At 48.1% G+C, this 16,399-nt stretch overlaps 1 protein-coding gene across 1 annotated transcript in view; it reads left to right on the top strand.

Annotated features, from left to right (window-relative positions):
• CALCR (calcitonin receptor) overlaps positions 1–16,399 on the top strand; it is a 137,077-nt gene that overhangs the window by 101,473 nt on the left and 19,205 nt on the right. Inside the window, exons 7-8 of the mRNA XM_072599304.1 lie at positions 99–190; positions 13,594–13,720. Of these exons, the coding sequence (XP_072455405.1) occupies positions 99–190; positions 13,594–13,720 (219 nt within the window). The remainder of the gene's footprint in view (positions 1–98; positions 191–13,593; positions 13,721–16,399) is intronic.

The raw sequence follows: 16,399 nt of genomic DNA, 5'->3' as shown, positions 1-16,399 counted from the left end.
AGGGATGAAGGGGATAGGGAAAGGTGGGGGTGGATGGGGCATGCTGGGGGAGGGGTTGGCAGGATGGGCAGGTACAGCCACTGCTTCTTCTCTTTCAGGTGGCATACATCCTCTATTACATGGCCATTGTGGGACATGCCCTGTCCATTGCCTTCCTCCTTGGCTCTCTTGGAATCTTGTTCTATTTCAAGTGAGTACTTTCCAGGGTTGGGAAGGAGGATGGCAAGGTTGGGGGAGGCCATAGTGGCAACTCATCCTTCTTTTCCTCCTCTTCTGCCTTGTCTCCTCTCCTCAATATGACCACGAAGGGCAGAGGAGACCAGGAGGCATTCTAGGAAGGACCTTAGTAAGCTGAAGCCCAGAGTGGAAGGGGCAGCTCAGGCCTGCCCCATGGGGTCTGGCTGGATGCTTATGAAATTTGAGGAGGAGAAGGCTGGGCAGGGGCTGCATGACAGCTGTGTTCAAGTATCTGCCATGATGCCGTGGGAAAGAGGGATTGGCTTTGTCCTGCTCGACCCCAAAGGGCAGAATGAAGGGGGGCAAGGAAATGAAATGAAGAAGATTTAGGTTCAGTGTCAGGAAAAATCTTCCTATGGTGAAAGCTGTGCCCACATGGAAGGGACTGCCTGGGGAAGAGGGGGTGGGGCAGGATTCAAGTTGAGGCTGGATGAGAAAGCTGCCTGAGGACAAGGCAGACAGTCCTTGTAGCCCCAGCGCCTGGAGGGCAGGGCTTGGGGGGGGGGGGCATCCAAAATTGGGGGAGGGAAGGCATGCTTTGGGTGGATTTGGCCTGACTTGCTGCTCAAGTTCCTTCCAAGGGATTCCAAGAAAAAGATTCACTGGAGAGAAACACAGAATTCAGAGAATCTTGTCATTTTACATGAATGAAGAACACAAGTCTTTAAATAATGATGAGTACATGGGCATGTCTATCTGATTTGGTGATTCTAGAATTTGGTGAATTTAAAATACTGCTCTCCTGATTGTAATGAAGGTCCCCCCCGGCTGCACATGTCCAGAAAAGCAGTCTATGTCCTGGATGGAGACGCCAGCTGGTTTTGGGGTGCCTCTTTGCCCCTCTCCCTGAAATCACCAAGCATGAGGCGAGAGCACATGGGGAAAAACTCCCACAGACCCAGCCACTAGAAGCAACTCCATGCTGGCCAGACTGTGCCTTCACAAGGCGCAGAGGCATTCTCATTTACAAACAGCTTTGGAATCCCACAGGTCATCAGAGAGAGTTTTCCATTTTGCAAAGTCCCCAGTTTCAGATAAAGGGACAAATAAAGAGGCAAAGGGTCCCTTCATGACATTAGCCTTGGAAAATCAAAAGCTTGTGAAGCAAATGATGTGGGGGATTAATTACTCGAATTACAATGAGAGAATTTTCCATAATCATGACCAGTGTGGAGTGAAATGCGCAGGTAAAGTGATTCGTTTGGGACTCATCTGGGAACGAGGCTCATTTTTCACCTGTACTTTATTACAGTGAGTAAATAGATCATTGTGGCTTTCGCATATTTCCTATTAAAAACCCGTCACTGAAGTCTATTATTTAGGCTCTATAAGAGTCATGCAGAAAGAGGGAAGAAGAAGTTGGCTCTTTGCCCACAGTTGCCTGCGGATGTTGTTCAAGCTTTAAGGGCTTCTCTGAAGGCCCGGAAGGACGAAGGGGCATTTCCTGTACGGTAAAAGAGAAATGGGGGATGAGACACCTGGAAGATTCAGGTAAAGAGCTTGTCTGTTTGTTGCAGACCTTAGGACGGACAGGAATAAGACCCACGGGGTGATTTTGATGGATCACACACTCAAGCACTTCCCCAAGCCCACACACCTGCAACTGGAATCCTCGGAGGGGAGAAGTGGGGTCCCTGAGGAGGTACAGTGGTAGAAATAGCCTTCTTTTCCTCCTCTTCTCTATGTGACCCAGAGGGCAGAGAAGGCAAGGAACAGCTCAGCCTTGAGGATATAGAAACATGCCTATCCTGATCTCCCTCCAGCCTCGGGAATATGGAACCCACTGGGCTTCCCCAGGCAGCATGGCAGCCAAAAACAGGTGGTACAAGCCTACACTGCAGAGAGAGAAGCCCAGTGCCCTGAACAAAAGATGCTTGAGTCTGGTTGTTGTCAGACCATGACTGGAGGAGAAAGCAGAGAGGACAGTGGCCAGGATGGGGAGAGGATTCAGAAGCAAGTCATGCAAGACTTGATTGAAGGTGAAAGGGACCGATGGTGCTCGGTCTAGAGGATACATGACAGCTGCCTTCAAATATTTGTGCAAGAAGTCTTAGACCTTCCTGTTTGTTCCTGGAGAGCCTTTGGAAGAAATGAGTGCAATTGCAGTGAAGCAGATTTGGGCTGTACGTAAGAGAATACCCCAAAGCAATCAGAGCGGTGCAATCGAGGCGCAGGCTGCCTTGGAAGCTCTGAGCTCACCACCACTGGCATCCTGCTGACAGAAGAAGAATTCAGCCATGTGTTAGGATATTGAAGGGAGCAGCCCCTTCCCACTCTGCCATTCTGTGCTTGCTGAGTCTGTTGGCCAACGTTAGTCAACACCAGAAGAAGATGAGGTCTTCATCTTCTTAGAGATCTCAGAGGCTCAAGGAAGCTTTACAAATGCTCTTCTAGAGTCACAGAATGGTGGCTTTAGAGACAAAAGGGAGCTCTCAGTTCACCTGTTCCAATTCCTGGTTTTACTGAGGCCCAGAGGGGTTGGGGAGCAGCCAACCCACACAAAGTTGCAAGAGGCTTTGGTAGGACTCCAACTCAAGGTGTCCAGCCCCACGTGCTGGGCTCCATCCAGCCTGCTCCCCTTACCTTCCAGAGGGTCTGCACTGCACTAACAAAGTCAGGTGATGGAAACATTTCCTGAACCCACCAGGGTTCAGTTGGGATACTTGTAAGTCACAGCACTCATTCACATTCTTAAAAAATATTGAGCTTTTGTTTATGCAGGCTGCACCTACTGACAATGACCGTATTAGACATTCAAATATCTTAGGGTTATTGTGAAAGCTCTTTTGGCCCCACGGATGCCCGAAGGCAGGGGTGCCCGGAGCCCGCACTGAGAGCTGCTGCCCTGGCTCTTTCTAGGTAACTTCATATCTTTGTGTTCCGTCCATACGTAAATCAATTTCAGAGACAGAGGGTCAGGAAGAGAGAGGAGCGGGGGAAGATTCTTAGTTATCATTGTATTGCCTCCCTTGTCAATGCCATTGTTTTCACTTCAAAGGTGGGGCAGCCATGGGGATCTGGATAAACTCAAACTGTATCTTTCCTAGAATTCCTGGGTTCAGAATTGGTCATCTTTGGTCTGTGGACTGAAGGAGTCTGGGATAGGCTGATGTTTAAATATTTATTGTCTGTTTTTGTTTTGTATTGATTGATTATGTGCCAAGAGAGAAACAGTAGGCAATACCTGTCCTTCACTGGTGAGAGCGACACCATTGTAGCAAGGTCACATGACCAGGACTCTCAGAACTGTAGCAAGATCAGGGGAGAAGGGCGGGCTGTGCCAGAGGAGACTGCTCCTATTTGGGCATCCACACGCTGCAGGTCCATGCAGCACTTCCTTCACCAGAGGCAGAGCCTTGGAAAGGAAGGTCACCCCCTCTCGGCTATAGCTTCCTCACCGATGCAAAAGGAGTGTCTCTGATGCTGTTACCTTTGGGATCACCCACATTCTCAGGTCACAATAGAATTCCAATTATGTCCAGAGTCCAGTGTGTAGACTCAGAAATGAACATGTTTCAATGAAAGGCAGACTTGGGACAGTCATACCTAGAACCTTTGTTTGAGATCAGGGTTGGAAGAATCCAAGGGTGAGTGAGTGCACTGGAGCCACGACTTCAATCTGCAGCTCTCCTGCTTCTAGGCGAAAGCCCACTGGAAGCGCCTGTGTCCCCTGATGGAGTCACTCAGGAAGATGAAAGCTAAAAAATAAACAAACAAAAACTCCACTAAGGGTGACCTAAAGTCATTTTGGAGCACAGTCAGATTGGATGGCATGGGGAAGAGATGCCAGTTTAAACATCTCTCCAGGGTAGAAATGGTTTGGATAGATTAATGTTGAAATGAATAAAGATTATTTTTGGCAGACTTGTACCTAAACATCACACACACACACACACACACAGACACACACACACACACACACACAAGATGAAAGCCAAGAAGCATTGAATGCCACCCCTAGAGTTCAGCTCCACACAAGCAAAGACTTCATGTGAGCATGGGGTTCTGCACCTATCAGTCACTAAACTGATCAGTCCATCAGTCCAACTAAAGGTTGGACTAATGGATCGGTGACAAGTGAAAGGTGAAGTAGTTAAGAGCCCCCTCTGTGGTTAAGTGTATATTGAACTGAGTGGATTTGAGTTGACTCTGAGACTGGGGAAGGTGCTGGTCACATGGATGAGGTCCCTGGCTGAATGGTGGCAATGTTTGCGATGGGCGCTACTGACTGGCATTAATGATGGAAGGAGACTAGCATTTTACACCTTCCTTGTATTAAGCTACAGCCCTTGTGAGGAATGGGGAGAAAAGGGTTCTTTGGGAGCATGTCAAGTCTCCCACTCACCCCACCCCATACACATGTACTCATGGGGCTGGTGATTCCAGCAGTGATTCAAGATAGGCTCCCCCTGCCCTGAGGCACTCTTAGGGAGGCCTCTCTTTGTTCCTTTTTCTCCTCTTTTCTTTCTGGCTCTGAACATCTCTGTAATTATGCTATGTTATGTAGGAGGGAGGAGTAGTGTTCTCAGCCCCAGGAGACAACACTGATTTCTATGATCTGCCAAACTCAGCGCAGATGTTAAAATACCGTTTCCTAGGACTTCAAACTTCTTTTCTCTAACATAAAGAAGGAAAATATCAATTCTAATCATCTCAAGAAAGATGTTCACACAGGATTCAAGCAGTGTAAATCTCCATGACACGGAAGAGTAGCCCAGAACATTCTGCAAAGCGACAAAAAGGAGCCCATAATGTCCATGGGGACCTCAATCCCCCCGGTAATCCTTGGAGCTGAAGGGGAACATCAGAGCTCACATAACTGGGAGCTGCCATTGTGGAATGGACTTGACCTGGGGGTGGACACACCACTGTCCTGCCTTGCTGCCTTCTGGAAGTGCCTACTGTATACAAGAACTTGGGGGCCCAGAGGTAAAGAATGGCACAGGATGTGCTCTTAGAACTAACCCTAAATGGACACAGCAACAAGGCTGCCTAGCCCTTGGCACCACCATCACTACCTCCAGAGTGCTCGAACCACAAGGGTTTCCCATCCATCTCATGACAGCATCAGGGGGGTTAGGGTTAGGGTTAGGGAGGCCCAGCACCCCTCCACCCTCAGGAGCCAAGGCACCATCCATCTCAACGCATGTTCACAACCAGGAGAGTTTCAGACTGGAATGTGGCTGGAAGATGCAGCTATTGAATCAGACCCTCCCTTAAAATCATCTGTGGCTGAATGCCAAGTGAGTGTCATTTCAAATAAGGAAGGAACGGAGAGCCAGGAGAGGCTGTAGACAGTACGTGATCCAAGCGCTCATTTTATAAATAAGGAAAATGAAGCTCACAGCCTAAATCACTGCTCCAAGGTCAAATAACTCGAGAGATTATGTTCCAGGGCTTCCAGTGTCAGCTCTCCTGCTCTGAAATGAAATGGGAAGAAGAAAATTACCTCTTTATGTCCAGGAACTGAGTCTCGCAGAACCATGGCATCAGGAACCTAGCAGGGAGTGCCTAGAAATTCGGGGAAGACACAAAGAAATGAGCCTGCCTCTGATCTCTGTACACAAATGCACTAAGTATAAGCTGCAAGCAAGTAAAGCAGGCTGCCTGAAATATGTCTCAGGGAGGGATTCATTTATCCAGAAGGAACACAGTCAGCCAACAAGCATTTATTAAATATCTACTATGTGCCAAGCACTATGCTAAGTGCTGGGGATACAAAGAAAGCAAAAGATGGTCCCTGTTCACAGTCTAGGGGAGGAGATGACACACAATGGTGAGGCAGCCAGGGGGCACTGGAGATAGAGGGCTAGGTCTGAAATCAAGAAGACCGAAGACAAATCAGACCTCAGACACTTATTGGGCAAGTCATTTAACCTTGTTTGCCTGTTTCCTCATCTGTAAAATGGGGATAACAATCACACCTACCTCCTAAGGTTGTTCTAAGGGTCAAGTGAGATAATGTTTGTAAAACCCTTAACTCAGTGCTAAATGCCAGCAAAGATGGACAAACATGATACAAACAGAGTGAGAGAAAAGGCATGAGCAGCACTGAGAGATCTTTGCAGCAAGTGGGCCGGAGGAGACCACTAGCATGGCCAGCCAGCCAAGGACTGCCAGGTGGGCAGCAGGGTCAAGGGGGCAGCACCAGGATATTTTAAGGAGCTTTACAAGGAGAACACCTCATCTAGAGAACACAGACCCACAACGGCTCATGGATAGACTTCAGAAAGCCTGAGAATTTGGATGGAAAGAAAAGTGACATCTTTATTTCACTACATATGGTTTGTTGTGTATTTTATTTTAAGCGTTTAAAACCCGAATTCTGACAAGAAAGGACTTTAAAGAAATCGCTGGCCTGCTGCCCAAGGCAGGACACGAAGAAGGTGAAGAATCCCTGCTCAAAGACACAGGAAAGCAACAGGGACTCCTCGCACAGCTTTGACTTTTAAGACATGCACAGAAGACAACACTAAGTCGAAGTGATGGGGCCGAGTACAAAAGAGAGGCTTCTGCTGTCAGAGTGTCTGGAGAACTGGAGCTAAAGATGAGTTGAGGCTACCACAGAGAGAGGAGTAAACAAAACAGGGAGGGGGTGAGCTGTGTCTGAAAAGAGAAGCGTCGCCAGCTGGGCTGGACTGGAGGCTGGCAGAGACTGGGACTGAGATTCAAGGAGGCTTCTTCGTCTTTGGTGGGGGCAGGGGGAGGAGTGGAATTTGCTCTTTTCTCTCCTGTTTCCTGTTCTCCTGCCAGTTTCATTCTGTAGTGCCCTTAGGGTGGCTTTCCCTAGTTGAGTCTTGCACTAAGCTTTCTTTAAACTGTGGTTTTCTCTTCGCTGTTTCCATTTTATGAGGCAATACTCAGACAATCATCTTTCTCCATCAAAGTTTACACACAAGTTCAATTCTAACCAGTGTTGCCTTTGGTTGCCAACAACCAAGTGTTGGCTTAACTAAAGTCCTTTTTTAGAGTCTTTGGGGCTCTGTTAAGGTGATTGATTTGCATCATGGAGTTAATGTTTTATTCATCAGTTGTGTCGGGCTGTCCATGACCCTATTTAGGGTTTTCTTGGCAGATACTGGAGAGGTTCACCATTTCCTTCTCCAGCTCATTCCATAGTCTGTGTGTGCATCCACTCATATCGATATCCCATTTTTCATCATCAACCTTGTTTAAATAGATTGGAATGGAGTTGTTTGGGGATGGAGATGCTAATTTTTCATGTTTATCCTTTTTCTAGCTTTACACTAATTTTGAGCTTTTATGAAATGAGCAGGTTTTTCCGCAGCCACTGCGCACATTCAGGGTATGCTCCCACAACTAACAAGCCGTTTCCCATCTGTTAAACTCAAACTATACCAGTTTCTCAGGGAAAGGATGTGAGTGTGGTTGGGCGCGCTGCCTCCAGTACCTTCTGATCCTTATATCAGAGTCCTCGTGAGGTACGAAGGAAATGCTTCTGGTCCCCGTAAGTCCATCCTCCCTGAGTCCTCCTTCCTGATCCGTATTTGCCAGACTGGTTCTTCTCATCCTCACCTGCTCCTGTCTTAAATGGGAGTCCCTGTCAATTACATGGACGTGGATTTCATGGGAAGCAGACAATCCAGCTCTTTTCAGGATTACTCTCTTCTGCACCAGGTGTTGACGCTGACGCTGAAATTACCTTCTTGGTCAATTCCCAGACCATACTTTCTGGCTGACCACCTGTCCCAGGAAGTGATGCTTCTTTTTGCCTTTGTTAATATAGTCAAACCAGCTCTGCCAGGCCCCACACTGGATTCTCCAAGGAGAACTGGTGAGAGCTTTTACTCTCCCACTGTGTCACTTCTCTCTTCTAATTTTGTTTCTAGTGAAAAGGCCACAATGCACATCATTTCCTTCCTCCAGTTGTGTGTCCGTCCGCTAGAGCCTGGACAAGGACATCTAGAATTCCACCCGTTAGATTAAAGTTGTCACTGGTCTGTCTGATTCTGAGCATTCCCTGCCCCCTTTCTGCCATTATGCTGACACCCCCTCCCAGAAGCACGAGGGGCCACGCAGGACTTAGGGCACTTGGGATTTTCCTTTGATTTCTGCATTGTGCACCCAGGGTTCCTCCCTGAGTGACCATTCTGCTAGTGCTGACCTTTCCCCCCTCAGTTGGACTGAATCTCGGAAAGTAGCCTTTGTCTGCCAGGGGAAATGCACTCAAAGCTTTTCTAAGCCCTGTCCTAGGAGGGGAGCCACCCAGTGGTTGTATACTTGTTGCAGAGCCTTCAACAATGCAGCTCCCGCCCCCCACCCCCACCCTCCACAGTCAGGCAGCTTCAGGGGATGTGGAGGAGGCTCAGCCACCTAGAACACTGACCCAAACGTAACGAGATGAGGGTTGGTGTGGACTGGGTAAAGGCTTGCACATCCAAGGTGAGGGAGGCATGGCTAGACACAGGTTTTGATCTGGGAGTTTTCGTGGAAGTACTAGACAGAGGAACCAGGGAAGAGGGTTGCTTGTTCCCTGCTCTCTGCCCTGGTCGCAGCCCAGCTGGAGGGCTCAGTCAGCCTGGGGCATCCCAGTCCAGAAAGGGCATTGAAAAGCCAGACAATTTCTAAGGACAGGTGACCAGAAGAGGACAGATGTCTGTACTTAGCACAAAATACACTCATAACAGTCTTGATGGTTGACCAACGCACCCAGTCCCTTGGAATCTTAGTATCTGAGTCCCAGGAGAAAGTAGGAATAATGTTCAGCCTGCACAGAAAAGCCAACTTCCAACTTCCAGGTGTGGTGGGCTAGCTTTTCTTGGAGGCAGAGGTCAGAGCTGGGGCCATTGGAGCATGGGGAGAAGCAACCTGAGGATCAGGGTGAGGAAAAGCTCTCCAATAACCAGTCAGCCCAAAGACTTAGCTGGCGGGCAAGTGGGTGAACTCCTCTCCCCGGGTCCCTTCAAGGGGAGGAAGGCCCACCACTTGTTGGGGGAGGGATCCAGGAGGTGCACATTTAGGGTCCCAGTTGGATCAGGTGCCTCTGAATGAGATCCCTTCCAATTGCACGGTTCTATCCTCCCACCACACCAGGCTGCTTAGTCAGACCTTTCAGGTTCCCTGCCCCTCCTTGCCCCCCATGACATCTTGAAACCTGGTCTGAGGGATTTGGGAGAGTTTCTAAGACCTTCCTAGGCTGTGCTCACAAGGTACATGTGGCCTTGAAGACACAGGAGAGGGGAAGATCCCAGGGACACCAAGCAGTGCTGGCCAACAAGACCAACCTGACACTCCCCAGACCACAAAATGCCTAGCAGCCTCTCACTGAGTCTGTGATGGACATGAATGGGAGGGAAAGATCACTCTGTATTTCTGCATGTTACATTGTAGACACAAGGTGGTAACATTCTGTCACATTAGTGGAATGAGGCCGGATATGTTACAATTCATGTGGCCCTCTATGCATTGCAGGGCAGTTAGGCAGCATATGCACAGAGCACCAGCCAGAGTCAGGAAGACTCACCTTCCCGAGTTCAAATCTGGCCTCAGACACTTACAGGATGTACCCCTGGGCAAGTCACTTCACCCAATTTGCCTCAGTTCCTTTCCTGTCAAATGAACTGGAGAAGGACATGTCAAACCACTCCAGTATCTCAGTCAAGAAAACCCCAAATGGAGCCATGTAGGGTGGGACACAACTGAAAACACCAAGCACCCATTCCATTGTATATCGTGTGTGTTACATGTTGCTGCTGACATGTCCACTGTTCTGCAAAACCAGCATTACCGGCAAACATCACCGAATTACAGGACCCTAAAGCTAGAAGGGACCTTAAGGGACAGCTAGTCTAATTACAAGTGAAGACGTGGGGGCCCATGGAGGAGAAGAGATTTGTCCAAGGTTACATGGGCAGGACACATCAAAAGTGGGAAGCAGGCATCACCCCACTCAAGGGACAGATGTACCTTCTGATCTGTGGCTGTAGCTTTCATGACTGAAAAAGAAAAGAAAACTGCTCCTCATCTATCTCCAGTGGAGAAGGTGGAAGGCCCCAGTTTGCTGGGGGTTACTGCCTGCCATCAGATCTCAACTTATCACCAGATGCCATCTATCAGCGATCCAGAGGGCAAGTGTTTGCCCAGCACTACAGTGTTGTGCGCCCTAGCTGTCACCACCCCCAGCTCTCTCACCAAGCACTTTGCTCCATGGTCCTCTGGAGGAGCCTGGCATTGAGAGGTGCTTACACTTCATGGGAACAAAATGTGTGTGGAAAGACCTTGACATCCGTGAGAATGACCAGGAAAGAGAGCTCAGCTAGAGGGAGGTGGGAGTCGGGACATCCTGAGCCTTCCTCCAGATGCTGACAATTTGTGCTGGTGCTGGCAGGGCTGGCTCCCAGGGTGAGGTCATGGCTGTTTGTTTCCCAGGAAGGAGGAGCTCCAGCTGGTCTGCGCTTGTGAGGAAGGAGGGGCTTGCCCAGCTGCCTTGGGAGCCTCAGCAGCAGAGGTGCAAAAAGAAATGCCTTTGGTTCCAGAAATGATCTTCCTGGCCAGAGCACAGCGCAGCAGGAAGCCCCATCTATTACCCACAATAGTGATAATCAATACACTGTTGGAGCACTTACTCTATGCCGGGCCTGTGCTAAACACTTGGCAATTAGTGTCTCATTAGATCTGCCACAGCCCTGGAAGGGGGTGCTCTGCCTCAAGAATGGGTGGGGGTGTTTGCAGCCTCTCAGCTTCCCCCTCGCCCCCCTTGCCATGTGCTCCTCCTTCCCGAGGTCCTGGTGCACCAGGGGACACTCCTTTCCTTTACCCTGCACCTGGGTCTTTCCACTCACTCTCTAATCCTTTGGAGCCCAAACAGCCACTGACAGGTCTGAGCTGGGAAAGGGCTTCCCAAGGGAGAAGTCCATTGTGCGTGGGGTGCCAGGGACTGGCTCAGTCAGACACATCCTGGATTCTTGCTGCCCAGTTTGCCTCCCATCCTGTGTGATCTGTGGATGGGAATGGAGGCTTTTTCTCCTTCCTTCTCATTGGCTCAGCCCCATAAACAGTCTGGAGGGGGTGGCAAGATCCCTGAAATGACACGGTTAAAATAAGCCTCCAAGAACGGTCCAAAGGACTCTCTATGTGAATGCATGGATACAGTGGTAAGCCCTAATTCTAAATGCACACACTTGAGCTCAAATCCCAGCCTTGCCCCTTCCTATGTGGGGAATTAAGGTCTGAGGCTCCCAATCCACACAAGAGGAGGCTGGCTCCTGCCAACTCCGTGTATTAGTTAGAAACATGATGTGACATTCACATCTCTGCCACTGCCCAGGCTTCAATATAGGGGGTTGCGCATCCCCTTCGTGCTTCACCCCTGCTCTCCCACCTGCAACTGGACCTGTGGGAAAAAGGAGAAAGAAGGAGTTAGCAGAGCTGCCTAAAAGGGCGCTCCTCTTCCGAATCCTGATTCTTGCCCATGTCTGACCATCTTGGCCAACTCAAGTGCCAGTGGTGTTCTGTTCTGGCCCCAACCCAGCTGTCTCTATCTTGTCTGGGCTGGACACCAGGTCAAAGTCTCAGACTGCCTTCAAGCAGTGGGTTTAGCAGGGCAAGGCCACTCAGGAGGTTCATTTCTTCCAGAGTAGGCTTCCAGCCTCACCGTGAGGATGACTGACCCAGGCTTGAGGAGGCCACAGATAGGAGATAATTGTGGTTAGAACTCTGGGCTTGGAGACAAGATCTGAATTGGAATCCTGCCTTAATCACTAACTCGGGGACCCCAAGGCAACTCTCTTAATCCCACACAGACTCAGTTTCCTTATCCATAAAGCCAACATCATAATAGTGAGATCTCTGAGAAACTCATTGGGGTGGTGGAGGGAGGGAGGGAGCTGCTCCACCATTGCTGGAGGCTTAACCCAAATAGAATGTCCCATCCAGATGGATGAAGTGTATCTGGTCCTTAGGAAGATGATCCCCTCCACTTCAGACCTTTTCACAGACCTCAAACACATGTGTGCACTTGTATGCGTGCATGCACACACACATGTAGAGGAATCCCTTACCTTACCTCTCCTGATGTGTTCATAGTATCATGGGAATTCACACACGAAGGAACCTTAGAGGTCTTTGTGTCTGACCTCCTTGTTTGAGAGGTCAGATATCCAGGGCACAGAGAAGGCAGGAAGATACACACCCAGTACTTGCCATCAGAGGCAGGGGACTGAGTTTGGTTTTGTGGTTCCAGAATTAGCAGGGGAGAAGGGTGCAAGGGAGGGGTGTCCACATCACCTCTTTTATTTGCAATGATCTCAAGGACTGTCAAGAAATCCTACAAACCAATTTGAATATCAACCTCATGGAGCCGGGATTTTATCTGTGCATGTCAGTTCAGGTGTGGAAGCTCCCTGTTTGATGCATTTCAGCATCCAGAAGATCTTGGAGTCATAAAGAGGTGTTTGGGGCACTGACAGTGACTTACTCAGGGTCACACAGGCAGTTGGAGGGATCCATTCAAGACCAGCCCCCTATCCCATGCATCAGTATGTGAGTATGAATATATGTGTGTGTTCATGTAGTTAGGGCATGCGTGTTTGTGTGTGTGAGACAGACCCTGTGGATCACACACACACACACACACACACACACACAGAGACACACACACACACCCCTAGATCATATAAAGCTCACATAGTCTATAATGGCTATATATCTGGACATTTTTCTCTTTTAGAGAAGTTCCATTTCTGGGATGTGGCCTCTAATTAGAGATAACTCAAGCTATCACACTACACCTAGATCTGCCCAATGACACAGAAGGTGTGCCCATGTTTGCATGCACACCCACATGCACACACACATGCACACCCACATGCACACACACATGCACACCCACACTAAGGAGGAGAAGGTTGGCTGCCAAAAATGAACTGTGCTCATGCTCTGGGGACTTCGTCATTCCAGTTCCCTGATTCCTTTCTCAACATTTCTCTGGCTGCGTTCAATGCTTTATCTCTTCATCTTTGGTCTCTGAAGGAAGCAGGACTGGGGGCTCACAACTTGGGCTGCTCAGGTGCATTTCAGCAGGGCATCAGACCTTTGCGGTGGAGTGGGGGAGGGGCTCAATCATTACAGACCCTCACCACAGACTTAGAAAAGGCTCAAGACGTGTAGACGCTTCATTCTTCCCAGAACTACACAGTCAATGAAAAAGCCATGGTCTGAATCGGAGTCTGCTGGTTTCCAAAGCCAAATTCTTTCCTTTTCAGCACCCTCTGCTGGTCAGATTTCATCCTCAGAACTGAGAGACCCCTCAAGGTGCCCATGGAGAACTGTGTCTGCAGGGCAGCACAGGGCCAGGATGCACTGACTTCAGCATCCCCTATGTTGTCTGTCTTTCAGGAGCCTTGGCTGCCAGAGGATCACGCTGCATAAGAATCTGTTCTTCTCCTACGTGCTCAACTCTCTGTTCACAATTGTCCACCTCATCGCAGTGGTGCCCAACCCTGACCTCGTGAAGAGAGACCCTGTAAGCATTGCATGCTCCTGAATTTACTTTGGGAGACATTGCTGTGAACAGTTCTCAGACCTGAGCCTGAGGGGAGGGGGGTGTGCTTCAGCAAACAGAAGCTTCCAGTTTTTAAATCCTGCCAAGGCCTGCCCTACTAAGACTTTCCCTGTGCACCATCAGGGTTACCCTCTCTCATAAAGCTCTGCCTGAGAAGCTACCCCAGATTCAAGAAATTCTGGGAGTCCACATTCCCGTTAAGCCCCTACCAGAGTGTTTATATTTGTACATCAGTCCTAGGATGCAATTAATTCAAAGTAAAGGCATTTAATGAACTGGCACAGAGGGAAATTGTCAAAAGAGCATTTCTCATAAACCTCTCCCATGCATTGATATACCATTAGTAGGAGAAGGAATGCACCTAGGAAACACATGTTGAGAGACATCTGTTTAGAGAACATGTATGGCCAGAGTATAATTGGGGAGGGGACATCGTGAGCTCTATATTAGAGAGTCATGGACATTTTCTGGTGATGTCCTTGAACTGCATACTGCATTGTAGGTGCTGTCGGTTAGATGTTCATCCACTGGTCTTTAATTCCTTCCCCCATTCATGTTTTTGCACCTATGGGTCTTTTCTTGCTGTTAACAACTTCCTTGGAGCATAATCTCTAGTTGAAAGGCTTTGAACAATTTATTAATTTTTTTATGTAATTGTACATTGTTCACCTGAATGATTAGACTGACTGAAAATTTCACCCAGCAGTAATTAACTACCTGTCTTCCCACAGCTCCTCCAGGGTTGGATTTTTACCTTACTGTTTTTATGTGTATGAGTCCACATATCCAAATTAGTTTAATGTGTGTGTTTCTGTGAAGATATTGAATAGTTTTCCACATGGTGGTTGGCAGTTTTCTTGTAGGTAGCTGATATTTCCTCTTTTGAAAACTTCCTATTTTGGGGTCATAACTATTGGAGAAAGGTTCCTGCCCTTACAAATGGGTGTCAATGCCCTGTAGAGTTTTTATTTCAGACCTTTATAGAGAAGGTGTGTGCAAATATTTTCCCATTCTATAGGATGGTTTTTTCCCATATATTTTACTTTTAGTGATTTAATCTGTACAGATGCTTATAAATTAGAGAGGGAATTCATCTTATCTTTTATAATTGCTTCTACCCTGTCTGGTAAAAAAAAAAATCTTCCCCTCCTTCTAGGTAATAACAAAATAATAAAATCTATCCTTCTTCTCCAAGAATTTTGTTGTGGTAACATTTTATGGATTGTTTATCCATCTGAGAGTTACTCTGGTTTATGGAGCGAGACAGTGGTGTCAAACTCATCTGTAAGGATGCCTGAGGGCCACATAATGACAGTTTTAAAATGTGATTTTTTTTTATTGCACTTTGATTTCTTTTGTTGAATAAACACTCCCTTTGGGTTCAGGCACTGGGGAGAACTGCCCCTCACAGCTGCCTGTTGGGCTCCTCCGGTATGAGGCTGATCTCAAGTTCTTTGCCACTCCGGTAGTTTCCAGCTTTCCCAGACCTTCTCGTCTAATGGAGTGTTTGTCTCCTTGGGTTTACTAAATCCTGGCTTGTTGTAGTGTCCATCTCTAGGCCTTGCTTCTCTAACCTAGTTCAGTCATTTCCTCAGCTGTTGTTTATGGGAAATGACTGCTTGGTCACGGAGTTAAGATCTGCCATGTCAAACTCCTTTCGACTTTTTTCCATTATTTCACATGCTGTTTTGGCCTTTTATTCCTCCACATCAAAAGGGTAGTTTGTGGTTGTATTTACTACAGCAGCCACAAGAACGCACATGGACATGTGCCTGGCACTAGACCAAGTACTGGGGATGCAAACACAAGCAGAAGGAAAGACAGCCCCTGCCCTCCAAGGGCTGCTGTTCTAAATGAAGAAAGGGGAAGGGCAGAGAGCAAGGGCAGCCAGCCCCAGGTTAGGGCAGTGGTAGAGAAGGTCTGGCGAGCAGCCCACGGCAGTCTCTTCTGTCTTGACAGGTCATTGTCAGATGGTTGATGAATTGTGTTGATTTAAAGGGAAATTCCCCTCCTGTGTTTTCTGTTTGCAACGCGCAGAAAGCTGATTGGATGGTTGAGTCCTTTTGTATCCTGGGACTTTATGGAAGCTATTCCAGGTGTCAGGAGGGGGCAGGGATGGTGATTCTCTAGAATTCTCCAAGTGAATCATTCACTACGCTTCTGCAAATGCGCAGAGAGAACTCTGCGCCTTCTGGGCCAATGCTTCCTCCTGAGTTTCCTTTGCTTGTCTCATTGGTCTAGACAGCCTTGCCATCCACTGGGTTCGAAAAGAATGGAGAACATGGAGGTGGTTTTTTGCTTCATCCTGACACTGTTGAGAGGTTGTTTCTCCGTCGCAAACAACTCCAGCTCTTGGTTCTAGACAGATACCTTTGATCATTTTAAAGGTCCTTTACTCCTTTTTTCAGTTAGTCCACAGCCATTTATGAAGCACTTTCGATGGGGCAGACATTGTCACAAACACAAAGAATACAGAGAGAGCCCCCAAAATGGCCTCTGCCCCCCAAGGAGTTCACTACTGCTTTCAGTTCTCACCAGATTTGAGAGCGAGAAATCAGAATTCCTGGGAGTTGCCAAAATCATATTATTTTATTTTTTTCATAATATTTTATTTATACGTTTTAAAATAACAATGAGTGG

The sequence above is a fragment of the Notamacropus eugenii genome, chromosome 3 (assembly GCF_028372415.1).
Source record: "Notamacropus eugenii isolate mMacEug1 chromosome 3, mMacEug1.pri_v2, whole genome shotgun sequence".
NCBI lineage: Eukaryota > Metazoa > Chordata > Mammalia > Diprotodontia > Macropodidae > Notamacropus > Notamacropus eugenii.
The sequence above is the reverse complement of the archived record's forward strand: the minus strand, read 5'-3'. Positions and strand labels throughout refer to the sequence as shown.